The sequence below is a fragment of the Littorina saxatilis genome, linkage group LG14 (assembly GCF_037325665.1).
Source record: "Littorina saxatilis isolate snail1 linkage group LG14, US_GU_Lsax_2.0, whole genome shotgun sequence".
NCBI classification, from domain to species: domain Eukaryota; kingdom Metazoa; phylum Mollusca; class Gastropoda; order Littorinimorpha; family Littorinidae; genus Littorina; species Littorina saxatilis.
In genome coordinates, this window is record NC_090258.1 from 43,457,773 (window position 1) to 43,484,874 (window position 27,102).

Sequence of the window (27,102 nt, forward strand, 5' to 3'; positions counted from 1 at the left end):
ATCTACTGGACACTGGCTCTATCTACTGGACACTAGCTCTATCTCGCAGTATCAGCGGGTACAGTGAAGGACAACCTTTATACTGGACACTGGCTCTATCTCGCAGTATCAGCGGGTACAGTGAGAGCGGGGACTTTTCTTTTCTTTATTTGGTGTTTAACATCGTTTTCAACCATTCAAGGTTATATCGCGAAGGGGGAAAGGGGAGAGATGGGATAGGGGAAAGGGGGGAGATGGGATAGAGCCACTTGTTAATTGTTTCTTGTTCACAAAAGCACTAATCAAAAAATTGCTCCAGGGGCTTGCAACGTAGTACAATATATGACCTTACTGGGAGAATGCAAGTTTCCAGTACAAAGGACTTAACATTTCTTACATACTGCTTGACTAAAATCTTTACAAACATTGACTATATTCTATACAAGAAACATTTAACAAGGGTAAAAGGAGAAACAGAACCGTTAGTCGCCTCTTACGACATGCTGGGTAGCATCGGGTAAATTCTTTCTCGTCCCAACCAATATGGGACTCCCCCTAACCCGCGGGGGGTGGGCGGGGACGGAGACTTACCTGGGTCCTTGTCACAGGTGTTTGGGGTGGTGGTGTTGCGCGTGAAGCCAGGTAGACAGTCACAGGTGAAGCCCCCCATACTGTTGACACACACCTGTTGACAGCCGTCCGTCTGCTCCTGGCATTCGTCAATATCTGTTGACACACAGAGTAGCATTATTTATTAACATATCTGTTGACACACAGAGTAGCATTATTTATTAACATATCTGTTGACACACGGACAAGGTTGCATAGTGATATTTTATAATTGTTGACAGGCAGGTTGGACGTGTCGAAGGCAATTAATATTCTGTTTTAATGTATTCATTTTAAGGGACAATTAAGTGTTTTTATTGTTCGTATTCATTGGGCGAAGTGGACTTTGCGAAGTTTACTTCACAAAGCTCGCCACAACAAGTTTTTCACAGAATTTTCGGTGAAAAGTTTCGCGAATACTTTGCTTAACTAAACGGAATGAAACACTTCTCGGCGGAATCTACAGTCGAGGCAATTTCCAGTGACACAGGAATGAATAGGTGTACATACAACTAAAATCTTATTGCGAATGTCCGACAGAACTGACCGACAGAACTGATCGATACACAGAGTACTGGGCTGAAGGGCACGAACCGAAAGTGGGCGCCACCCAACCGGGTGAGAACAAACCGGGTGAGAACAAACCGGGTGAGAACAAACCGGGTGGAGAACAAACCGGGTGGAGAACAAACCGGGTGAGATCAAACCGGGTGGAGAACAAACCGGGTGGAGAACAAACCGGGTGAGAACAAACCGGGTGGAGAACAAACCGGGTGGAGAACAAACCGGGTGAGAACAAACCGGGTGGAGAACAAACCGGGTGGAGAACAAACCGGGTGGAGAACAAACCGGGTGGAGAACAAACCGGGTGAGAACAAACCGGGTGGAGAACAAACCGGGTGGAGAACAAACCGGGTGGAGAACAAACCGGGTGGAGAATACAACAATACAATACAATACAATACAATACAATAACTTTATTAATCTCTAAAAGAGAAATTACATTGCTGAGCGTTTGAGAACAATCCCCGAGGTCTGATTCGTTGAAATCACAACAAATCTCAATGTGAACCAATCCAACACCGCGGCCGGCTCCCACCCGGCTGGTAACCTTCTCGTGCACCTCGGGCCTGAACACGGACTCCAAGTGACCAGTGAATCAGGAATATATTTGTTGATATAAGATGCTAAGTGTGAGTGTCCAGCAAAGGGGGGAGGGGTACTGACCGTCACACCGCGTGGCGGACACAGGGTCCAGGCGGTATCCAGGGCCACAGGAACAGACGTAGGACCCCTCCGTGTTGGTGCAGTTCTGGCCGCACGGGGAGCTCGCGCACTCGTCATCGTCTGTCGGAGGACACAAAACACATTGCTTCAAAATACGTGTAATACGCTTCAATCCATTCAGCTGACACATACACGCTCGCATGCACACACGCACGTTCAGAGAGAGAGAGAGAGAGAGAGAGAGAGAGAGAGAGAGAGAGAGAGAGAGAGAGAGAGAGAGAGAGAGAGAGAGAGAGACAGAGAGAGAGAGAGAGAGAGACAGACAGACAGAGACAGAGAGAGTGACAGACAGACAGACAGACAGACAGACGGACAGAGGGAAGGCAATCGGGAATGGGAAAGACAGATACAGAACAACATAGACAGAGAGAGGGAGACCAAGACACAGGAACAGAGACTGAGAGAGAGGGCAAGGGAGACAAACAGCAACATAGAGACACAGACAGAGAGAAACAGCAACATAGAGACACAGACAGAGACAAACAGCAACATAGAGACACAGACAGACAAACAGCAACATAGAGACACAGACAGAGACAAACAGCAACATAGAGACACAGACAGACAAACAGCAACATAGAGACACAGACAGACAAACAGCAACATAGAGACACAGACAGAGACAAACAGCAACATAGAGACACAGAGACAAACAGCAAACATAGAGACACAGACAGAGAAACAGCAACATAGAGACACAGACAGAGACAAACAGCAACATAGAGACACAGACAGAGAAACAGCAACATAGAGACACAGACAGAGACAAACAGCAACATAGAGACACAGAGACAAACAGCAACATAGAGACACAGACAGAGACAAACAGCAACATAGAGACACAGACAGAGAAACAGCAACATAGAGACACAGACAGAGACAAACAGCAACATAGAGACACAGACAGAGACAAACAGCAACATAGAGACACAGACAGAGACAAACAGCAACATAGAGTCACAGACAGAGACAATCAGCAACATAGTGACAGACAGAGACAAACAGAAACATAGACACAGACAGAGACAAACAGCAACATAGACACAGACAGAGACAATCAGCAACATAGACACAGACAGAGACAAACAGAAACATAGACACAGACAGAGACAAACAGCAACATAGACACAGACAGAGACAATCAGCAACATAGACACAGACAGAGACAAACAGAAACATAGAGACACAGACAGAGACAAACAGCAATATAGAGACACAGACAGAGACAAACAGCAACATAGAGACACAGACAGAGACAAACAGCAACATAGAGACACAGACAGAGACAAACAGCAACATAGAGACACAGACAGACAATCAGCAACATAGAGACACAGAGACAAACAGCAACATAGAGACACAGACAGAGACAATCAGCAACATAGAGACACAGACAGAGACAAACAGCAACATAGAGACACAGACAGAGACAAACAGCAATATAGAGACACAGACAGAGACAAACAGCAACATAGAGACACAGACAGAGACAATCAGCAACATAGACACAGACAGAGACAATCAGCAACATAGACACAGACAGAGACAAACAGCAACATAGAGACAGACAGAGACAAACAGCAACATAGAGACACAGACAGAGACAATCAGCAACATAGAGACACAGACAGAGACAAACAGCAACATAGAGACACAGACAGAGACAAACAGCAACATAGAGACACAGACAGAGACAATCAGCAACATAGAGACACAGACAGAAACAAACAGCAACATAGAGACACAGACAGAGACAAACAGCAACATAGAGACACAGACAGAGACAAACAGCAACATAGAGACAGACAGAGACAATCAGCAACATAGAGACACAGACAGAGACAAACAGCAACATAGAGACAGACAGAGACAAACAGCAACATAGAGACAGACAGAGACAAACAGCAACATAGAGACAGACAGAGACAATCAGCAACATAGAGACACAGACAGAGACAAACAGCAACATAGAGACAGACAGAGACAAACAGCAACACACAGACACATCATTACAGAGACAAAGACAGAGAGAGACAGAGCAATGGACAGAGAGAGACAGACAGATACAAACAACAAGACAGAGAGAGACAGAGCAATGGACAGAGAGAGACAGACAGATACAAACAACAAGACAGAGAAACAGTTACACACGGACACAAGCAAACAAAACAAGAAACGCACAGAGACACAACGAACAACCAATCAAATCAGCCAGCCAGCCATACAATGAACTCACCATCACACTCCAAAGTGCCGTCAGATCCAGTGCTCTGAGTGAACCCAGCAGGACAGCTGCTACAGTTGTAGCCTGTGCTGTTGAAGCCGGCAGCCACGTGCTCGGCTACCGTCAGGTCAGTGCACACCGTCTCGGCCGGACAAGGGTCATCCTCGCACGCGTCAAGGTCGTTTTCACAGTCGTCGCCTGCAAGGGAAACGTCAACACATCAAGTCCATTTCACGAAGCTGGACGAACGAAGTTTTGCCACTCAATTTTTGGTCAAAAGACTTCGCGAAGTCCACTCCAGCCTAGGATTTTGTACTGTGGTGTTACAATCCCCGTATACAATGCTAGGATTTTGTACTGTTGTGTTACAATCCCCGTATACAATGCTAGGATTTTGTACTGTGGCGTTACAATTCTCGTATACAATGCTAGGTTTTTGTAGTGTGGTGTTACAATCCCCGTATACAATGCTAGGATTTTGTAGTGTGGTGTTCCGTGTTACAATCCCCGTATACAATGCTAGGATTTTGTAGTGTGGTGTTACAATCCCCGTATACAATGCTAGGATTTTGTAGTGTGGTGTTACAATCCCCGTATACAATGCTAGGATTTTGTAGTGTGGTGTTACAATCCCCGTATACAATGCTAGGTTTTTGTACTGTGGTGTCGACTTCAGGTTCAATTCAAGACATCTTTAAATCGCGATAATCAATGAACTGAACCAACCGAACTAGAGGTACACAGAAGCTCTGAATTCCTCTCTTTCTGTGGCCAAAAAAACCAAGGGCCGGAAAGCAAAAGCAAGCAAACGCTCAAGCCAAAATCAGTCGACTGCAAACGTTCCACAACCAACAAACAAAAGGACAAGAATGCTGAGCTTCTTTCTTTATTTGGTTTTTAACGTCGTTTTCAACCGTTCAAGGTTATATCGCGACGGGGAAAATGGGAGGGGGGGGGGGGGGGGGGATGGGATAGAGCCACTTGTTAATTGTTTCTTGTTCACAGAATGCTAATCTTATGGAACGTTTTCATTGTTAGTGAACATGACGATGGCTCTGATCATCTTGCCAGCCACTGAATACAACCAACGCTTTTCCAAACAAGTTTTCGCTTTGTTTTATTGTCTGTGTGTCCACAAAGACCATTGGGTTGATGTACTTGTGAATGTGAAATCAAAACGTTCAGTTAGGCCCAAAAAAAAATTAGTTTGTTTACGGTAACCCGACCGACCCTATGTTTTTCGCGCGACCCTAGACTTTTTTTTGGCATTTGGGGAAAAAAAAAAAAAAAAATCTTGTTTTTTTTGCAAAATAACGTAAAAATAAGTAAAAATATGTTTTTTTGGAGAAAAAAAAAATCCCGACCTACCGACCCTATTTTTTTGGCCTATGTTACCGTAAACAGACTTTTTTTTTTTGGCCTTACCATACTATTCCTTTTATTTTACCTCACCATACCATTCTGGATTTTCTTCTTATCACCAGACACAAAAATGTCCTATCCCCTCCTCAGTCCACACTTACCGGAGTAGTAAGGCTCGCAGTCACACACAGCCTGCTGGAAGGTCTCGTCCACTGTCACCTGTGGTCTGGTTTCCTCGAAGTTGCACTTGCCATTGCCGTTACAGCCCGAGCACTGAACGATCTTGATCTGTAGCAGGGGGGACGTCGCTCCAACACTGTCCGCTACCACGAACCTGGTCACAGGCAAATGCACGTTGTAGGTATGGTCTATTTGTGTGTGGTTTAGTTATGTGAGATCTAGTTCTATGGAGTCTAGTTTATCGTGTTATCCTACATACGTGTGGGAGACCACCCATGAGAGAAGTATGTCGTTCAATTCACACGTGGTGTTATCATGAAAATGAGGTCGTGTCAAACTAGTCTGGCAGGGACCTGATGTTCCACCGCTCATGTCACCGAGACAAACGCCATTCTGGGAACACTTTTGCGCTTGCTGTTTCCCGAACCTAGTTCCTCTTCAGAGCTTTTCTCTCTCACTCGCCATCTCTCATTCCCTTGTCCGCCCCCCTCTCTCCCTCCTCCATCCCTCCCAACTTATCACTCTCATACCTTTCTCTCCCCCGTTATCCCCCCACTCTCTTTCTCTCTCCTCCCTGCTTCCTAGGTAAATCCTCTCATACCTTTCTCCCCCCCCCCTCTTCTTCCTCCCCAACAACTATAACTCACTCGAGTTTAGAGGACTCGTTGGAAGTGGGGGTCCACTGGGCGGTCGTCGTGTTGTTGTCGAAGCTGAAGCCTGACGACGGCTGGCTGACAACGACGTAGGACAAGGATGTGTTGTCCTCAGCGTCAGAGGCTGTGAGGGGGATGGAGATAGGCTCGTTGAGGGTCACGTTGACCTGGGACGGACCGTTCAGCACTGGGATGCTGTTTGCTGCACGTGCAAGTGGAGATAAATTATGTGAGTTGATCACACTTCACAGAGATGGTTTTCAGCGGATAGGATGGAATAATTGGGTATTTCAGTGCTTGTTTGTTTGCATTCATCTCGTTGTCTGTCTGTCTGTCTGTCTGTCTGTCTGTAATACCCGTCTCTAACCTTTCCGCGTACCAATCTTTAAATTACGCCGACACAAGAACAGTATCTTTCAAAATGAACATCAATCTTTCGACAAACAATTTGATGTTGATTTTTGTTTTGGGGGGGAGGGAGGGAAGGAAACAACAACAACAACAACAACAACAACAACAACAACAACAACAACACCACCACCACCAACACCACCACCACAAACACCACCACCACCAACACCACCAACAACAAAAGCAGAAAATGGCAAAGTACTAACTGACAATATTCTGGTTGGTGACGACCTGGGCCGAGGCTGTCTTGGTTCCAACCGCTAGATCAGTGTCTCCCGTGGCGATGTAATCGAAGATGCATCCAATATCGTCTGGTCCTCCGCACTTCGTCTCCGCCTCCGCGCGCGTTGTATCGCTGACATCCTCCAGAAAGATGGGCACGAACGAGTTGTTGGTGTACGATGCTGTGTTCTGACCATCCGGGTACTTGAAGAGCGACGTGGTGTCAGTCAGCGCCCCTGGTGGTGGAAATTGGATAGGTTGTTGATGATGTATTTTTGGAAGGGAAGGTAGAAAGATAGAAAGAATGAAAAGGGGGAGAGGGAGAGAGGGAGAGGGAGAGAGGGAGAGAGGGAGAGGGAGAGAGGGAAAGGGGGAGAGAGAGAGGGGAAATGAACCAGAGAGAGAGAGAGAGAGAGAGAGAGAGAGAGAGAGAGAGAGAGAGAGAGAGAGAGAGAGAGAGAGAGAGAGAGAGAGAGAGAGAGAGAGAGAGAGAGAGAGCTGAAACTCGGTAAACAAATCACTAAAGGCTGAAATCATCAAAACTCTTGCTGTTAGTTAAATAAACCGTACACACCCTGATATGAATTAGGCGGAGTCGACTTCACGAATTAAGCTAGTTGCAGGAAGATTCTACTACATTTTCGGTGAAATGACTTCGTGTAGTCAACTCTGGTTCCAATAAGGTCGGCCTCGAGAACATTGCAGGGAAACACACACTACTTCATCCTGAACTCAGGTCAAAATGAGTTCGGCTCATTCTCTCCCTGGCAGGATGCCTTGAGTTGGAAACCGATTTATTTTACATATTTAGAGCTTTTTGTAATGTATTATTGATATAAGCAGATTCGCGATCGTCGATAATGATTTTTGGCTCACGAAGTGTAGCCTATGCGATGCTAACTTTTGTCTGTCTGTGCGTGCGTGCGTGCGTGCGTGCGTATGTATGTATGTATGTATGTCTGTGGTAGAAACTTTAACATTTGAAGACGTCATATTACATTGACGTCACATTATGACGTACGAGGGTTAGACGTCACGCGATGGAATTACTGAAAGTCTCGGTGATTGTTATTTTGAGCGGGCCGAGACTATTTGGCAGTCGTGTCCCTGTAAGTAGGCTACATGCAGACAGACAGACCTAGATCTAGTGTCTCGCTTTCTTGCACAGTTTCACCTATGCTCTTTCTGTGTGTGTGTCTGTGTGTCTGTGTGTTTGTGTGTGTGTGTGTGTGTGTGTGTGTGTGTGTGTGTGTGTGTGTGTGTGTGTGTGTGTGTGTGTGTGTACTGTGTGTGTGTACAAGGGCGGATCTGGGGGGGGGGTTACACGGGTTACGTAACCCCCCCACCCCCCAAAAAAAGAGGTAATTTATTGGCTCAGGATGCACCAGATAGCTCTATTTTGCTTCTTTGGATAAAAAAAAAAATTCAGAACGGAGATCACTGTCGAAGTCGGACAATCTGTAATCATTTTTGTTTCGCGAACACTGATCTCAAATTTAGATCAGTGCTCGCGAAAAACATATGGGAGATAACTCTGTATTCTTGTTTTGATAGATTCGCGTAGGACTGTAGCGTCCGGTCAGAGAGACAACTGGCAATAGCCGTGGAGCGATGCTTATCAGAATGACACTACTTGCCACACTCCAGCAGCACACACACACTCTCTCTCTCTACCCCTCCCCTCTATTTCTCTTTCTCTTTTCGTTTTTCCTCTCTCCCCTCCCTCCCTTCCTCTCTTTCTCTTACTCTCCCCCCCCCCCCACTCTTTCTCTCCCCCTCAATATTTCTCTTTCCCTCTTCTCCCCTCTCTCACACTCCCCGTTCCTCCCCACTCTCTCTCTCTCTTCTACTCACAGGACTTTCCATAGTCGAGCAGCACTCTCTCACTGGTGTCGTTGGGCAGTACTGTGCCGTTAGGGAAGATATAGTCGTTGCTAGGGTCGCCATTCTTGTCGCCTAGCAACCCCGTCACGTTCGTCACGACATCCTCCACAGCAACCTCCAGCACCAGCAGACGGAAGGCCACAGTGACGTTGATAGAGATACCTGAACAGTCAACACAACAGTGAACAGTCAACACAATAGTGAACAGTCAACACAATAGTGAACAGTCAACACAATAGTGAACAGTCAACACAACAGTGAACAGTCAACACAATAGTGAACAGTCAACACAATAGTGAACAGTCAACACAATAGTGAACAGTCAACACAATAGTGAACAGTCAACACAATAGTGAACACCAGCAGACGGAAGGCCACCGTCCCGTTGATAAGAGATACCTGAACAGTCAACACAACAGTGAACAGTCAACACAACAGTGAACAGTCAACACAATAGTGAACAGTCAACACAATAGTGAACACAATAGTGAACAGTGAACACAATAGTGAACGCAATAGTGAACACAATAGTGAACAATGAACACAATAGTGAATAGTGAACACAATAGTGAACAATGAACACAATAGTGAACACAATAGTGAACACAATAGTGAACAATGAACACAATAGTGAATAGTGAACACAATAGTGAACGCAATAGTGAACAATGAACACAATAGTGAACACAATAGTGAACAGTGAACACAATAGTGAATAGTGAACAACACCAAGCGATAGGCCACCGTCACGTTGATAGAGATTCATGAACAGTGAACACAATGGTGAACACAATAGTATAATTATACACAGTATGATATATACAGTATATTTACAGTATGATATCATACTGTGAATATACTGTATATATTATACTATGTCTCGACATGTATTTCTCTCTCTCTCGACTGTATACAGAGATAAGAACAGCCTCGCTTTCACCTAGATCCTGCCTAAAAACAATGTTGAGACCTCATGTTCAGACTCGGCGTAATGATTCCGAAAGGACTACTTTTTAGCGGTCAAGTTCAGTCGTCCGCATACTCGAAAGTGAAAAAAAAGATGAAACGTTTTGCTACAGTATCGGAGGATGAACTGTCGGAGGATGAACTGTCGAAGAAGAAAAAGAATCGCGTGCCAACCACTACGCAGAAGACCATCCGAGTTGTCCAGAAGAAGTTCTGAAACACGTCACGTTCCAAATCAAAAGACGACATTCTATTCTCTTACGTCACTATTCTTGGTTTACGGTACCATTCGGCGGCTTTGCTACGAGTATGCCATAGTCTTGGTTGGCCGAGACCTTGAGGTGGAATGCGAGTGATTAGGTTTGTTGATTTTGCTCGGAGAAGTGGTCCGTGTTCAAGCAAGTTTCTTTCTTTTTGAAAACAAAAACCATAAGACCAGTGAATGTCGAGATATTGCCGTTTATTTTATAAACTTAGGAACAAGGAGTTTGGCACAGATGAAGTCAGCTGTTTTTTTCAAGGGCGGTCCCTAATTTTTGCCGTTCAGTATATATATGTTAATCGGATCTGTGATCCAAACATGCCTTTTGGTCAATCTCGATCTCGATTGACCAAAAGCCATGTTTGGATCACAGATCCAATTAACGTATAGTGTTATATAGTTTATCTGCACAATATGATATATAGAGTATAGCTGAAAGGGGAGTACTGACCCTCCTGGAAGGAAGCCCGAAGCGTGTTGTTTGACCGCCTGATGATCAGCTGACCCGCTGTACGCTGGAAACTGTTGCCCTCGGTACGGTACGCGTTGGTCAGGTCTTGACCGTTCATGTACACCACCAAGTCTGCGACAAAAAGAGTAAAATACTCTTACTTTGTTATCTCACTTTGTTATCTCACTTTGTTATCTCACTTTGTTATCTCACTTTGTTATCTCACTTTCTTTTCTTATCTCACTTTCTTTTCTTATCTCACTTTCTTTCTTATCTCACTTTCTTATCTCACTTTCTTTCTTATCTCACTTTCTTATCTCACTCTCTTATCTCACTTTCTTATCTCACTCTCTTATCTCACTTTCTTTCTTATCTCACTTTCTTTCTTATCTCACTTTGTTATCTCACTTTTTCATCTCACTTTCTTATCTCACTTTGTTATCTCTCACTTTGTTATCTCTCACTTTGTTATCTCTCACTTTGTTATCTCACTTTCTTATCTCACTTTCTTTCTTATCTCACTTTGTTATCTCACTTTCTTTCTTATCTCACTTAGTTATCTCTCACTTTGTTATCTCACTTTATCTCACTAGCAATCTGTCACACGCCGAGAGATAAACGTACTACACTTGTGTTGACTCACTAGCTAACACGACCAGCTCTGCTACGTGCGCGCGCACGTACACACACACACACAAACACAGTCGTACGCGCGCGCACACACACACACACACACGGATATTGTCTCATTGTTTTAACAGTATATTTTCCATGTCGACGAGTCGGTTCTTGTCAAATTTTAACTTCGCAACCGACCCCTATGAATGAACAGCCATGTTCAGCTTACCGTCCTTGCTGAGGGACAACTCCACCTGCAGGATGGAGTCGGAGTTGTTCCCCTTGGCCACGAAAGCGCAGAAGACAGAGGCCTGCACGGGGTCACCGGAACTAGACGTCGCCTGACACGTGCGACCTTGAAGCTCAAAGTTCCCGGTCTTCATAACGGTGTACTCGCCGATGGCGTTGAAAGCGTATTGCTGTCCGTCCAGGGTGGTGATGTGGGGGTCACCGGCGCCGAAGGCTGGAACACACAACAGTAACTGTGGCCAAACATTCGCATGTGATATCTAACTCCAAGACCAAGTGCGGTGTATCCCGTGCTCTTGAGAGGGCTGAGAGGCGAATGTGATGGGAACAGAGCGAGAGATGGGGGAGGGGGAGGGGGGGGGGGGAGGGAGGGGGAGGGGGAGGGGGAGGGAGGGAGAGAGGGAGGGAGAGAGAGTTTGTTTGTTTGTTTGCTTAACGCCCAGCCGACCACGAAGGGCCATATCAGGGCGGTGCTGCTTTGACATTTAACGTGCGCCACAGACAAGACAGAAGTCGCAGCACAGGTTTCATGTCTCACCCAGTCACATTATTCTGACACCGGACCAACCAGTCCTAGCACTAACCCCATAATGCCAGACGCCAGGCGGAGCAGCCACTAGATTGCCAATTTTAAAGTCTTAGGTATGACCCGGCCGGGGTTTGAACCCACGACCTCCCGATCACGGGGCGGACGCCTTACCACTAGGCCAACCGTGCCGGTCAGAGAAAGAGAGACGGAGAGAGAGAGAGAGAGAGAGAGAGAGAGAGAGAGAGAGAGAGAGAGAGAGAGAGAGAGAGAGAGAGAGAGAGAGAGAGAGAGAGAGCGAGAGAGAGAGAGAGAGAGAGAGAGAGAGAGAGAGAGAGAGAGAGAGAGAGAGAGAGAGAGAGAGAATGTTTGAGAAATGTATGAATTTGAAAAACAAAAATGTGAGTTAAAATGATGATTCGCACGGAAGTTTGCAATCACGTTTCACAAAATAATTCATATCCAATACGTGTACTATATTGTCATGCTTTATGTTGCTCAATGCTCCATGTTATGTTGTATGTTTTGCTCACATATACACACCACAAACAAATTATATTCTCAGATAATAAATAGTCTTCTTTGTCCGTGTAACCAATGGCTGACTTGCAGCTCAGTCATCCCTACACCCACGTGACAAGAACCAGCCACTCACCGATGATTAAGACGAAGAACCTTTGACAGGTGCCGACGGGTCTGACGTCATAGTAGAGGGCACAGAGGTTGCTCTCTTCGCAGCACAATTGCTTGGGTAGCGTGTCGTCGGCGTAGTTGAGGCTCTCGCTCAGCAGCGGGTGATGCAGCAGGATTGAGCCGGCGTTGGGACTGTTCCCCTCGAACACACCGGGCGCCCTGTAGCAGCACCTCTGAAACACACAGGTAAGGCAACGTTTACAGATGTAGTGCTTTAAACTTGTTTAATTCAGGTCCATCGAAGTCAAAATGTGGAATCTTCTAAAAAGCTTGTTTATTTTCAATGTTTTTGTTCTTTCAAATCTTGTTAAAATCGCTTGCTCATTTCAGTGTGTGTTATCATCTCAAGTGCCAGGAGCTTGGTTCCGCTTAGCTCTCACTGTTGCACACAGTCATGCTCCATGCATTTAGAGTGCTTACTTCCCTTTGTTTCTCACATCTTAAAACAGCTCTATGCCTCAATGATAATTATAATACTCAACATCAAGTTTTGCATTGCATTGCATTGTACTGTATTGCATATTATGGTATTGTACAGTATTGTATTGCATAGTATTGTATTGTACTGTATTGTATTGCATTGTATTGTACTGAATTGTATTGTATTACATTGCATGGCATTACATTGCATTGTATTATATTGCACTGTATCGTATTGCATTGTATTTTACTGTATTGAATTGTACTGTATTGAATTGTACTGTATTGTATTGTACTGTATTGAATTGTACTGTATTGTATTGTACTGTATTGAATTGTACTGTATTGTACTGAATTGTACTGAATTGTATTGTACTGTATTGTATTGTACTGTATTGTACTGTATTGAATTGTACTGAATTGTATTGTATTGTACTGTATTTAATTGTACTGTATTGTATTGTACTGTATTGTATTGTACTGTATTGAATTGTACTGTATTGTATTGTACTGTATTGTACTGTATTGTGCCGTATTGTACTGTATTGTACTGTATAGTATTGTACTGTATTGAATTGTATTGTACTGAATTGTACTGTATTGTACTGAATTGTATTGTACTGTATTGTATTGTATTGTATTGAATTGTACTGTATTGTATTAAATTGTATTGTACTGTATTGAATTGTACTGTATTGTATTGTACTGAATTGTATTGTATTGTACTGTATTGAATTGTACTGTACTGTATTGTACTGAATTGTATTGTATTGTACTGTACTGTATTGTATTGTACTGTATTGTATTGTACTGAATTGTATTGTACTGTATTGAATTGTACTGTATTGTATTGTACTGTATTGTACTGTACTGTATTGTACTGAATTGTATTGTATTGTACTGTATTGTATTGTACTGTACTGAATTGTGTTGTACTGTATTGTATTATACAGCATGACTTCCCTTCTTTGTCTCTGTTAATCTAGGGAGAAAATATCCAGCGATATTTCTCCGTAGGCCTAAAGTTCGGCCATGACCTAGGCAAAATAACTTGCGCAGCCGCAGAAACAAGAACATGGAAATCTTATGAAGCCGTCATCAACACGAACACAATGATTGCAGAAGCAAACTCTGTACCTACACGACCGAGACACAAGACTGATTATTTCACAGCTGCAAAGGGTAAGCTTACTCACGTCAGGTCTTCACTGACAAGCTAGGAACAGACGGAAAATTCCAAACAAAAGTAAATGACGTCAAAGTCTCTTTCGCTTTGCGTGTAACTTTGTCATGACGTCTTTTAGTGACGACAGTATACGCGACAATTTGTTCGCTTCCGGTGTCATTTTAGACTGAAAAGCAACTCAAAAGAAGGAGCCAAGCCTGTGTCTTGAAACAGCTGAAACACTCTTTTGGATTGCCGTTTCAATGTTAACCAAAAAGTTAAAGAAAAAAAACAAGGTTCAGTTGCGAACTGACAGCGGATTGAGCATTTATTCCTGTTGATGAAGGTACGATTGAAGCTTTAGTCTCTCCGTCAACCAACAAGACTAGATTTGTAGCAGACGAAAAACAAAGTGTGCGTTTATCCTGTCTTGTGAAGGCGATTATGTCGTTATAAGTTATCTGTACGTTGTGAAGACATTTCAAAACAAAATTTAGCTTTGATGCGTCACGGGATATAAGCTTATACGTTTTCATCCATGGAATTGTTTTTTTCGTCTCGGCAGGGTGAATGAATTCATGATGTCTTTTCCGGAACTGAACAAAACTGGCCTTGCCAAGACTGAAACAAAATATAGTTCTACAACTTCTAGGCTTGGGTTGATTGCCCATGGTGAATTTCAAATGATTTGTTTCCACATCCCATGAAAAATTCTCTTTATTTTGGTCATGCCATATATACGTTACAGCTCCGTCCATCCATGGTATCGCGGGATATTTTGTCTCGACGGGGTGAAAGAATATAATGACGTCACTCTCGGCAGAGCCTCGAGTGACGTCATCATATTCATTGACCCAGTCTCGACAAAATATCAGGCGATAACATGGATGGACGGAGCTGTAACTTATACGTATTGTATTGTACTGTATTGTACTGTATTGTATTGCACTGTATTGAATTGTATTGAATTGTATTGTATTGTATTGTACTGTACTGTATTGTATTGTATTGTACTGAATTGTATTGTACTGTATTGTATTGTACTGTACTATATTGTATTGTACTATATTGTATTGTACTGTATTGTATTGTACTGTATTGTACTGTATTATATTGTACTGTATTGATTGGTCATAGTATGTTTGTTTATGTTTGGTCGTTATCTTTGCCTGTGCGTGTATTGTATGTTTGGTCGTTTTCTTTGCCTGTGCATGTATAGTTTGTTGGTTATGTTTGGTCGGTTTCTTTGCCTGTGCGTGTATAGTATGCTTGGTCGATGTATGTATTGTAAAGCGCTAAGAGTAGACATTTTTCTAGAATAGCGCTATAAAAGTTTGCATTATTATTATTATTGTACTGTATTGTATTATACTGTATTGTATTGTATTGTATTATACTGTATTGTATTGTACTGAATTGTATTGTACTGTATTGTATTGTACCGTACTGTATTGTACTGTATTGTATTGTACTGTATTGTACTGTATTGTATTGTACTGTATTGTACTGTATTGAATTGTACTGTATTGAACTGTATTGTACTGTATTGTACTGTATTGTACTGTATTGAATTGTACTGTATTGAATTGTACTGTATTGTATTGTACTGTATTGTACTGTATTGTATTGAATTGTACTGTATTGTATTGTATTGTATTGAATTGTACTGTATTGAATTGTACTGTATTGTATTGTACTGTATTGAACTGTACTGTATTGTATTGTATTGTACTGTATTGTATTGCACTGTATTGAACTGTACTGAACTGTACTGTATTGTATTGTACTGTATTGTACTGTATTGAACTGTACTGTATTGTATTGTACTGCATTGTATTGTACTGTATTGTACTGTATTGAATTGTACTGTATTGAATTGTACTGTATAGTATTATATCGGATCGTCTCCTCACCCTGCCGAACTGTCCAAAGAAGGGAAGAGTCAGGAAGCAGACGGCGTCCCTCTGAAAGGAATCCGGAATAAAGCGGTTGCTAAACAACGCCAAGAAGTAGCTGCACGGACATCTGGGCAGCAGCACGTCAATGGCCTGGAACAAGTTTTTATTCGGCAGGTTTTTGTAATACCAATTGAGGCACTCCTGTTCCGGGTTGACCGCCTCGTCTGCGGGCAGAACACCCAGCTCGAAGAACCACACACCGGGCCGGTCTGAAAAACAGTCAAGTCATGGATCTGTTAGTGGACAGATCTAACAGACGACACACAGACGACAAACAGACGACACAAATACACACAGACGACACACAGACGACAAACAGACGAAACACAGACGACAAACAGACGACAAACAAACGACAAACAGAAGACAAACAGACGACAAACAAACGACAAACAGACGACAAACAAACGACAAACAAACGACAAACAGACAACAAGCAGATGACAGACGACAAACAGACGACAAACAGACAAGCAGATGACAAGCATACGATAAGCAGACGACAAGCAGACAACTCACTGGTGTTTCCGATGACCTGGTCGGGCCTGCTGGTGTCGATGTCGAGGTTCTCGGAGAGGTAACCAATGGTAACGCGACGTTTGAGGGACGGGTCCCACTGCATGCCGCCTGACGCGTAGATGATCATGGCGAAGGTACATGTCCCGTCCGAGATCACAGCCATCTGGAAGTTCACCCGCTGTGGACACAAAAAACACCGTTATGGCCCTTCACTTTCACTTCAACATCACTCTAATATCAAATGTATATATATGAGAACTACCACCACAGAAACTGCAAACACTTTCTCTAAGCCTCAAATTAATTTGGCGAAGTCAACTTCGAAAATTGTACCTCACGAAGCTGGCTGCTCGAAGCTTTGGTGCTACATTTTCGGTAGACTAGAGACACTTCACAAAGTGAACTTCGGGCTCATTAATTTAAGGGCAACCTTAAACCCTGATATTTATTGGACGAAGTTGACTTTGCGACGTTTACTTCACAAAGTTTGCTGCACGAAGTTCTGTTACTAAATTTCGATAAAAAAAACACTCAAAAAGACTACGGGAAGTGTTGGGGAAGTCGACTTCGGCCTCCATTAAGAACAGACTTAAGCTGAAAAATAACAGACAGATAAAAATTCCAGACTTCTTACGTTCCAAATTCATAATAAAAACAAGTCGCGTAAGGCGAAAATACAATATTTAGTCAAGTAGCTGTCGAACTCACAGAACACGTGGAATTGACAAGAAGAGCGGGGTATTCGTTGCGCTGAGAAGGATAGCACGCTTTTCTGTACCTCTCTTTGTTTTAACTTTCTGAGCGTGTTTTTAATCCAAACATATCATATCTATATATTTTTGGAATCAGGAACCGACAAGGAATAAGATGAAAGTGTTTTTAAATTGATTTCGAAAAAAAAAATTTGATAATAATTTTTATATATTTAATTTTCAGAGCTTGTTTTTAATCCGAATATAACATATTTATATGTTTTTGGAATCAGCAAATGATGGAGAATAAGATAAACGTAAATTTGGATCGTTTTATAAATTTTTATTTTTTTTTACAATTTTCCGATTTTTAATGACCAAAGTCATTAATGGAAAATTTCCTAAATAAATTATCATTTAATTAATATACTTACCCGAATCACATTAGCATTGAGTCACCTGAGATGCTTATCACTGAAAAACGCTTACCCGGCTAAAGAATTTAAAGGGAAGCAACCCCATCACCAAAACGAAAGTGAAAGTAGCTTTGGTAATGGGCCAGTACACCGGGAGTTACCTCCCATACGGGTGTATGCCACGTCACTTCCTCTAGGAACACGTGCCTATTATCATACGGCTTTAAAAAATCTTAAAACCATAAGCGGGGCAGGTGGGAGGGAATACAGTATGTGATTCGGGTAAGTATATTAATTAAATGATAATTTATTTAGGAAATTTTCCATTTAATATCATATTCTTACTCCGAATCACATTAGCAGATAACATCAACAAGGCGGTGGGCTAGAAATGAATCAAAACTCACCATCAAGTTCTGGACAGGAACTGGCCTGCTGCTATGAGCGCTGGAAGGCCTCTGGAGCCATCCTGTCGAAGAGCTGTGACGTCCCGAAGATAAAAGTTTATGAAAACATCTTCGGAACGCCAATACGCAGTTGTCAGCACCTCCTCTAGACGTCTGGAGCGCAGAACTGCCAGAGAGGATGCCCACGCCCTCGTTTCATGGGCTCGGGCCGAGTCAAGTGGCAAGGAGGGCATAACCCCCCCCCTCTTTGTGCGACTCCACTCATAAGCCTGCTTGATGAGCGAGGACACCCACCGGGCCAACGTTACCTTCGACAAATCTTTCTCGCGCCTAGTAAGGAGAGAGATAAACAACAACTTCTGAGAACTAGACCGAATCGGCTGAGTCCGGGCTAAGTACAGACGAAGTGCCCTCACAGGGCAATTGACCGAATCGGGGTCATCCGGGGCCAACGCGCTGGTCAGAGCCTTAACTCTAACCAGCGGAGAGGCCTGCCCCGGAGACTGATTCTTGGCCAGGAAATCAGGCCGGAAACGCAAAGATGCGGAACCGTCCGGCTCAAAGGAGATATCTCCAGGCTGACCCGACAGAGCGTGGACCTCGCTACCCCGTCGGGCCGTAGCCAACAAAAGGAGAAACAGCGCTTTGCGAGTGACATTGAACAGACTGGCCTCGCTTAAAGGCTCAAAATCCGCAGAACGAAGGAATTCCAGGATTAAAAACAAGTCCCACTTGGGAGCGGGCAAACGAGCTTTAGCTTCCTTAAGAGCAGCCCCTTTAATGACTGCAGCTATAACGCCCCCGACTCGAACAGAACGACCAATCTGCTTAAGAGTCGCCGAGATAGCGGAGCGCCGGACCCTCAACGAGGAGACTGAGGCGCCCTGCGAAGACATGAAAGAGAGGTGGTTAGCGACCTGAATAGAGCGCGGAGCCACCGAACTCACCCCTCTAGCTGAACACCAGGCAGTCCATGCCTTCCAGTGGGAAGCATAAACTGAAGAGGTGGACGCTCTATGCGAGCGAGCCACCAAGTCCAGAGTCAAAGACGACGCCCCAGAGCGCTTCAGCGAGTCCCGAACAACTTCCACACGTGAAGCTTCAGAAGACTGGGCTCCTCGTGTGGAATGCCTGTTCGGGGCTGCACTAGTTCCCCTCGCACGAGTGCGAGAGGAATGGGGGGCCCTTGGGCGAGCCGAAGAAGATCTGGAAACCAGACCTGCGACGGCCACAGAGGAGCGACCAGAAGAAGAAGGGCCGGCTCCTCCATCTCCGCTTTCCGGATTACTCGGCTGAGTAACGGAAAGGGAGGAAAGGCGTACGCCTCCAGACCCGTCCAGGGAAAGTCCAGAGCGTTCACTCGCCATGCCTGAGGGTCCGGGAATGGCGAGACGAACACCGGAAGCCTCTTTGAGTACCTTGTGGCAAAAAGGTCCACCAGAGGCTTTTGGACCTGGGCCCAAAGGCGAAGCAGTGCCCCGTGAGTGATCGTCCACTCCGACTGAAGCACCGTACCGGAACGACTGAGCGCATCCGCCAAAGTGTTCAGCCTCCCTGGAAGGTACCTGGCCGAGATCGTGATATGATGCTGAAAGCACCACACCAGGATCTCGCAAGCCCTCTCCGAGAGAGACGGGGACCGCGAGCCTCCCTGCTTGTTGATGTACGCCGCCACTGTCATGTTGTCTGTAAACAGACGAACATGTTTGGCGTACAGGGAGGGCAGAAACTTGGCCAGAGCTAGAGCAACTGCCTCTAGCTCCAGCAAGTTGATGTGCCACAAGGACTGCTCCGTCGTCCACAGACCGGAAGTAGTCTGAAGATCTGTATGTGCCCCCCAACCCTCCCTGGACGCATCTGTAAAGAGGTCCAGGTCGGGGAGGGGCACGACGATCGGAACACCTCTGCAGACCCACTCCGTGTCCAACCACGGAAGGGTCGCAGACTGGAACCATCCCTGCAAAGGGATGAGGGCGTCCCAGTCCACCAGAGGAGAGTCCACAAACGGCTTCAGCGCGAACTGAAGCGGACGTTTGTGGACCCGGCCCAGTGAAACCAGAAGAGCCATAGACTCCATCTGCCCCAAGATGGAGGCGAGCGAGCGGATGGAAGCCATCAGGAGAGGTAAAGTGGAGCGAATCTGGGCTTGGAGCTTGTCCACCCTTCTCTGAGAAGGCTGGACAGTCCAAGCGACCGTGTCGAAAGACATCCCCAGATAAGTGAATGTCTGTGACGGGGTCAGCTCCGACTTTACCCGGTTGATCGAGAATCCCAACGAGTTGGATTCTCGAAGAACCGTCAGGGTATCCTGCGAACAGCCGCTCTGGGACTGGTTCATGATGAGCCAGTCGTCCAGATAAGCCCGCAGACGGATACCCTGGGACCTCACCAGTGCACAGACCTGTCTCACCACCATGGTGAAAATCCATGGTGCGAGAGACAGCCCGAAAGGGAGTGCGCGAAACTGGTAGATCTGATCTCCCCACCGGAAACGAAGCCATTTCCGGTCGGCCGGATGCATAAGAATATGAAAGTATGCGTCCGTGAGATCGATCGAGGTCACCCAGTCTCCTGGGCGGAGAGAGTCTCGGACAGAGGCTGGCGTCTCCATCTTGAATTTTATCTCCCTCAAGAAAGTATTGAGGAGAGATAAATCCAACACGGGACGCCATCCTCCTGATGCTTTGGGAACAGCGAACAGACGCCCGTAAAATCCCAGGGAGCTGTGGACCCGAACTCTCTCCACCGCGCCCTTCTGCTCCAGGGAGGCAATTTCCGACTGCAAGACGGAACGTGCTTCCTGCGAGAAGGGGGGCTTGAACCGCGGAGGCACTCGGGTAAGAGGCGCCTTTTCCTCCCGCCAGAGTAGGCGGAAGCCCGATCTCACCACTCCCACAATCCATTGGCTGTCTACTACCGACATCCAACGAGAAAGTGCCCGGGAGGGGCCTCCCGCCATCACCAAGGTGGAGGGCGGGAGGGAGGTGAGATCGGGAGCGCTTCATTGGGGGTGTGGCTTACTTCCAGAGCCGCCACGCCCCCTCCCCGATGCCGTCCTCTTCTTCCCACCACGAGCGGCCGGCGGAGCCTGCCGCTTCTGAGCTGGCTTGGGGTTAGACGATGTCTGAGCCTGCTTCTGTTTAGAAGGCTGAGACTGTTTCACCCCCTTCAGAGTGTAGTCAAGGAACTGACTGTCCTTGTTTGACTGAATCTCCTTCTGTCTGGCATCCAGTGCCAGCGGACAGAAGAGAGACTCCTCTGAGACCGGGGAGACTCTCAAGGTCTCCCTAGTAGCCAGTTCCGTGAATTGGGACTGCGAGAGGAAGAGATCCCTCCTGCAGAGTACCGCTTGGGTGTACTGCAGGGAGGAAAGACGCAATTGTTCCTCATTGACCTTGGCCAATGCGGCCAAAAGCGCAGAGACATCGTCCGCATTCTGTTCTTCACTGAGAGTGAAAGGAACTAGCGAATCGGTCAATGCCCGAGACAGAGCCCGAACGAGAGTCTCCGCAATGGAGGACAGTTCGATCTGCCGACGTCCAACCTCCTCAGCAGAGAGGAGGGAAGCCTCGGAAACCGGCAAAACCGAATCACGCTTGATCGGTTTAGTCAGAAGAGGCAGCAATTCCCGGGAAACCGGAAGGGTAGCCCTAGGGAGTGCAAAAGACGCCAGCCAATTCTGGCTCTGATTGGGCATGCCAAGCTTCCTATTGACCGTAGGCACGAAGGAAGAGGCTTGGGCAGCTGAAGCCACCCACTGCTGCGCTGATTCCGGAACTGGACCAAAAGGAAGCAGTAACGGAACAGGCACTGGCCGAATACCACTCCCCGCATGTGCTGGACGAACCAGTGAATGCGAAAGTTGGTAAGCCACTGACGGAGACTCGGCGAACCGGAAGGAAGAAACATCCTCCTGTGCCGGCCGGAAGTCCGCCATGGCAGAAGGAACGAATGATGCGGAAGAGTCCGCAGCCACCACCCCTTCAGGAAAATAACGAGACGTTACTTCCGCCGCGACGTCAAGAACAGACTTGAGCTTCGACGGAAACACGCCCCGCGACTCCTCGCTGACCACTGATGGAGCATCAGAATAGTCACACGTGGAACCATGACCGAAGTCACCAGTTCCGGAAGCAGAAGCATGCCCTGGCAAACCGGAAACCGGAAAAGCCTGAGCACTAACGTCATCCTGCCGCCCAAAATCCTGTGAAGGTAAAGGGTAAGCAGGACGACCATCCGCAAAAACCGGAGCTGGATGAGCTGACGTCACTCCCCCGACTGAGTGGAGTGATGCCTGCTCAAGCCTAGGCGCTTGAAAGCCGGAAGGCGCACGCTGTAATCCACTATCTGGTATCCGGAAGGAACCACCAGAAGAGGAAGAAGCGTTTCCGGCCGAAACCGGAAGTGTAGTCAACGGAACCGCAAAATGCGGAAGTGAAGACTGCACTGGTTGACTTCGCGATCCGGAAGGACCGGAAGTCAGTGAATACTCCATCCTGCCGCGACCGCCGTAGCGTGCCGGAGCGGACGGATCATCACTTCCGGCAAGTGCCGGAAATGCGGCAGTCGAAACCGACTGCCGCCGCTGTTCGAACAAGTCCGGGGCCTCGTAGGTTATCGCCGGAAATGAAAGATCAGCAAGGTATCGGTCGTGACCCGATGCGAAAGAGCTGTCCCCCGAAGGAGAACGTCCAGGCGCCTCACGAGGGCTATCGGACCAGCTCTGCTTACCAACCGACGCTGAAGAGGGAGGACGCTGCTCCAAGCCGGAAGTGGAGGACAAAGACACGGAAGCCAATGCCCGGACGTCACTGCCAGATGCCGGAAACGCCGAACTGCTGGCGACGGAACGCTGAAATTCTGCCTGCACCAAGCTGCGGATTTCTGGAACCAGTGACTTTAACAGAGAGGAAACCAACGCACCTTGTCCAGGTGCTAACAAAGAAGACGAAGTCTCCGATGTAGAGACAGGTGCAGAAGTAACAGTAGCGCTAGGCGCCGCAAAAGAAGCAGAAGTAGTAACAGCGCTAGGCGCCGAAATTGGTACAGCCAACAAAGTGTTACGCTCTTGGTCTGTAACAAGTAAAGTTGCTTTGGAAGAGGAAGACTTAGCCTTAATTTTCCCCTTGGGGTCCGACTTGCCACGGCGCTTGTCTGAATCAGACATGTTGACAACAACACGTGGCAACGCGAAAAAATTTACTGAAACATAAGTCTAAACGACTGGAAAATTCAGTAAACACACGCACTAATGCGTTAACAAAATACTATAGCTAAACTTGCCCCACAAGCAGAGGCACGGAGAGCTACAAACAAAGTCACACGAGCTAGAAAACTAACTCACACAACAAAATGGCGACACGCAAGACACTGACACAAACGTCAACAACACGTGGCAAAGCCAAAAAGATTTACTGAAACGTAAGTCAAAACGACTGAAAAGACAGTAAACACACACGCTTACGCGTCAACAAAATACTAAAGCTACACTTGCCCAAACAGAAAGAGGGCACGCAGAGCTACTAGCAAAGTCACACGAGTTAGCTAACTAACTCACACAACAAAATGGCGAAACACGCAAGTCACTGACACACAAGTCCGTAAAAAACGGACAACGTACAGTAACAAAACAGTGCAAACAACCAACAACAAACGGGAACGAGCTCACCAAACTGTAGGCAAGGCGAGCAGACAAGCTGGGTAACGTGGCCGGCGGGTGTCACTCAAACACACAAGGTCAGCCACAGAGCGTCAAAAAGTGAACCGTCCTCTCCGAGGTGAAAAAGACGTATGATAATAGGCACGTGTTCCTAGAGGAAGTGACGTGGCATACACCCGTATGGGAGGTAACTCCCGGTGTACTGGCCCATTACCAAAGCTACTTTCACTTTCGTTTTGGTGATGGGGTTGCTTCCCTTTAAATTCTTTAGCCGGGTAAGCGTTTTTCAGTGATAAGCATCTCAGGTGACTCAATGCTAATGTGATTCGGAGTAAGAATATGATATTAAATTAATTTTTAAGCCACCAAGCTGAAATGCAATACCGAAGTCCGGGCTTTGTCGAAGAGTACTTGACCAAAATTTCAACCAATTTGGTTGAAAAATGAGGGCGTGACAGTGCCGCCTCAACTTTCACGAAAAGCCGGATATGACGTCATCAAAGACATTTATCAAAAAAATGAAAAAAACGTTCGGGGATTTCATACCCAGGAACTCTCATGTCAAATTTCATAAAGATCGGTCCAGTAGTTTAGTCTGAATCGCTCTACACACACACACACACACACACACGCACGCACACACACACATACGCACATACACCACGACCCTCGTTTCGATTCCCCCTCGATGTTAAAATATTTAGTCAAAACTTGACTAAATATAAAAACCAAGAATTGTAGACCAAATGGATACAGACACACACACAGACAGATAATACCACTGACCTCAGTCGTGTCTGTGTTGGTGGGGTCTGGGGGCACATCCTCATAGGTAGCGACAAGCATGAAGGTGGGGTCAAAGTTCACCTTGTCCCCGTACAGCTCCACAGCGTCCTTCCCAGCCTGCAACACTGCTGTCTCTTCCGCCGTGTTGCTCGACGTCTTGTCGTAAGACTGCCACACACACACAGCATTTCTCAACTTAAGATGATAAAGTCGCGGTGTATTGTATGTCTTCTCGTAAAACTGGCACACACAGCATTTATTAAATTACAAGAAGAGCAAACGCTCGATCGAGTCACTTTCGCAGTTCTGAATATTATATGAGGCATCAGATGGACAGGAAGAAATTGCTATTCACAACACAATGCATACCTGAAGAATTCAAGACATACCTGTGACCTTGAAAAAGGTCAAAGGTCACCAAAGCAGACGTCAAAGTGTAGAGGTCACTGGGAGTCACGTTCACATAAAATTTGAGCCCGGTCACTTTTATAGTTTCCGAGAAAAGCCCAACGTTAAGTTGTGTGTTGCCGAACAGAAAAGGCTAGTTATCTCCCTTGTTTTTCTGATAACGTTCGTAAAAGGCTACAGATGTAAATACTTTGATGTAAAGAATAATCCTACAAAGTTTCAATCACATCCGATGAACTTTGTCAAAGATATAAAATGTCTAATTTTTCCTTTGACGCTGACCTGTGACCTTGAAAAAGGTCAAAGGTCAACGAAACCATCGTTAAAGTGTAGAGGTCATTGGAGGTCACGACTAAACAAAATATGAGCCCGATCGCTTTGATAGTTTCCGAGAAAAGTCCAACGTTAAGGTGGTGTCTACGGACGGCCGGCCGGCCGGACGGCCGGCCGGCCGGCCGGCCGGACAGACTAACACTGACCGATTACATAGAGTCACTTTTTCTCAAGTGACTCAAAAATGATAAACCATCCACTGTAGGCTGGAACCAACTGTTTCTTAAGTTTCAAATCAGGACAGCCTTTTACAAACAAAACCATTCCTATCGTGTCCGTAATACACGTACAGCTTGCTTTAATACAGCGTCTCTAATGCCTGATATAAAAGTCTACTCTGCGCAACTTCCTGTAAACAACAACATAAAGCGAACTAAGCAAGGGAGACAATGTACTCACGTGGTACCAGACTTTGGACTCGGTGTCTGCAATACTGAACTTCATAGATATCTAATTCATTAATGTAACAGCAAACTAAGCAAGGCCAGACAATGTACTCACGTGGTACCAGACTTTGGCCTTAGTGTGCAGGGAGAGCTGCGTGTCTGACCAGTTACGTAGCCACATAGTAGCAGGCGAGAGCGGTCCTGGAGAGCGCCCAAAACATCAGGTATTATCTAAACACTAACATAAATAAAGAGATCTCAGAAAAAGGGAGACAATGCACTCACGTGGTACCAGACTTTGGCCTTGCTGTCTGTACTGGAGAGCTGCATATCGGACCAGTAGCCACACAGCAGGAGGCGATCGGTGTTCTCCTTGCGATCGACACGAGGCAGTTTGCGTGGGGCGAAAGCGTTGAATTTCTTCCCGAAACTCAGCAAGCCGTTCATGCTCACCTGTGTGCAGCAACAGATAGAGTGTCGTCATTGTCAGGTTGGTAGACAGGTATCAACTTTCATGATATGTTCTCTCTGTTGTGTGGTGTATTTTATAACGAGTAGTAGGTAATATTTCGCTCTATGTTCAATTAGTTTCTTGATTCTTCTTTCGTATGTTACTAAATCTTCAAATCTAACCTCCCTTCTTTCTTTCTTTCTTTCTTTTTCTCCTTCTCTCTGTCTCTGTCTCTTACTCTCTCTAACACTTCAGTTTGTCTGTCTGTCTGTCTGTCCTTCGGTAGGTTTGTCTGTCTTTTTCTGTCTGTGTTAGTGTCTGTCTGTCTCTCCCTCTCTCTGTGTTTCTCTCTCTCTCTCTCTCTCTCTCTCTCTCTGTCTCTGTCTATCTCTCTCTCCCTCTCTTTGTGTGTTTCTCTCTCTCTCTCTCTCTCTCCCCCCCCCTCCCCCTCTCCCTCTCCCTCTCCCCCTCTCTCTCTCTCTCTCCAATACTCACAAAGATCTTGGTGACTGTCTGGCCAGCCACGGGGATGCCGGCCGGTGCCTTGGCCCTGACCGACTCGCGCTCTTTGTCGCTAGGCAACGTTCCGTCTCCCTGGGCCTCGCCGAACGCAAAGAAATCGGAGCTAGAAACACTGCCAACAGACACAAAAACATTGTTGTTGTCATTTTGATTCAGAGACATAAACAAATCAAACATTGCAAAATAAGTGTTATCGCAGACAACCGATTTAAAAAATAAAAATCTGCAACAAATTACATGTTCACTGAAAAAGTGTTGTTAGTGGAGGGACGTATGACTCTGAATGAAGCACTTGTAGCCGTTCTGAAATGCATAAGAAAAAGAAAGAACGGATGGAAAGACAGAAAGAACAAAATAAATGGTATATTTTGTATCATATGCCACCCTATGTTATCGAAATAAAA

General features: G+C 45.8%; 1 protein-coding gene across 5 annotated transcripts in view; it reads right to left on the minus strand.

Annotated features, from left to right (window-relative positions):
* LOC138947845 (uncharacterized) overlaps positions 1–27,102 on the minus strand; it is a 129,211-nt gene that overhangs the window by 50,253 nt on the left and 51,856 nt on the right. For all 5 annotated transcript variants that reach the window (XM_070319404.1, XM_070319405.1, XM_070319401.1 and 2 more), the window contains 15 exons: positions 26,672–26,810; positions 26,011–26,178; positions 24,599–24,766; positions 16,639–16,816; positions 16,075–16,328; positions 12,539–12,749; positions 11,338–11,571; positions 10,491–10,622; positions 8,782–8,973; positions 6,912–7,163; positions 6,289–6,496; positions 5,623–5,795; positions 4,112–4,297; positions 1,816–1,935; positions 571–705 (listed from right to left, as the gene is read on the minus strand). In XM_070319404.1, the coding sequence (XP_070175505.1) occupies positions 571–705; positions 1,816–1,935; positions 4,112–4,297; positions 5,623–5,795; positions 6,289–6,496; positions 6,912–7,163; positions 8,782–8,973; positions 10,491–10,622; positions 11,338–11,571; positions 12,539–12,749; positions 16,075–16,328; positions 16,639–16,816; positions 24,599–24,766; positions 26,011–26,178; positions 26,672–26,810 (2,750 nt within the window). The remainder of the gene's footprint in view (positions 1–570; positions 706–1,815; positions 1,936–4,111; positions 4,298–5,622; positions 5,796–6,288; positions 6,497–6,911; positions 7,164–8,781; positions 8,974–10,490; positions 10,623–11,337; positions 11,572–12,538; positions 12,750–16,074; positions 16,329–16,638; positions 16,817–24,598; positions 24,767–26,010; positions 26,179–26,671; positions 26,811–27,102) is intronic.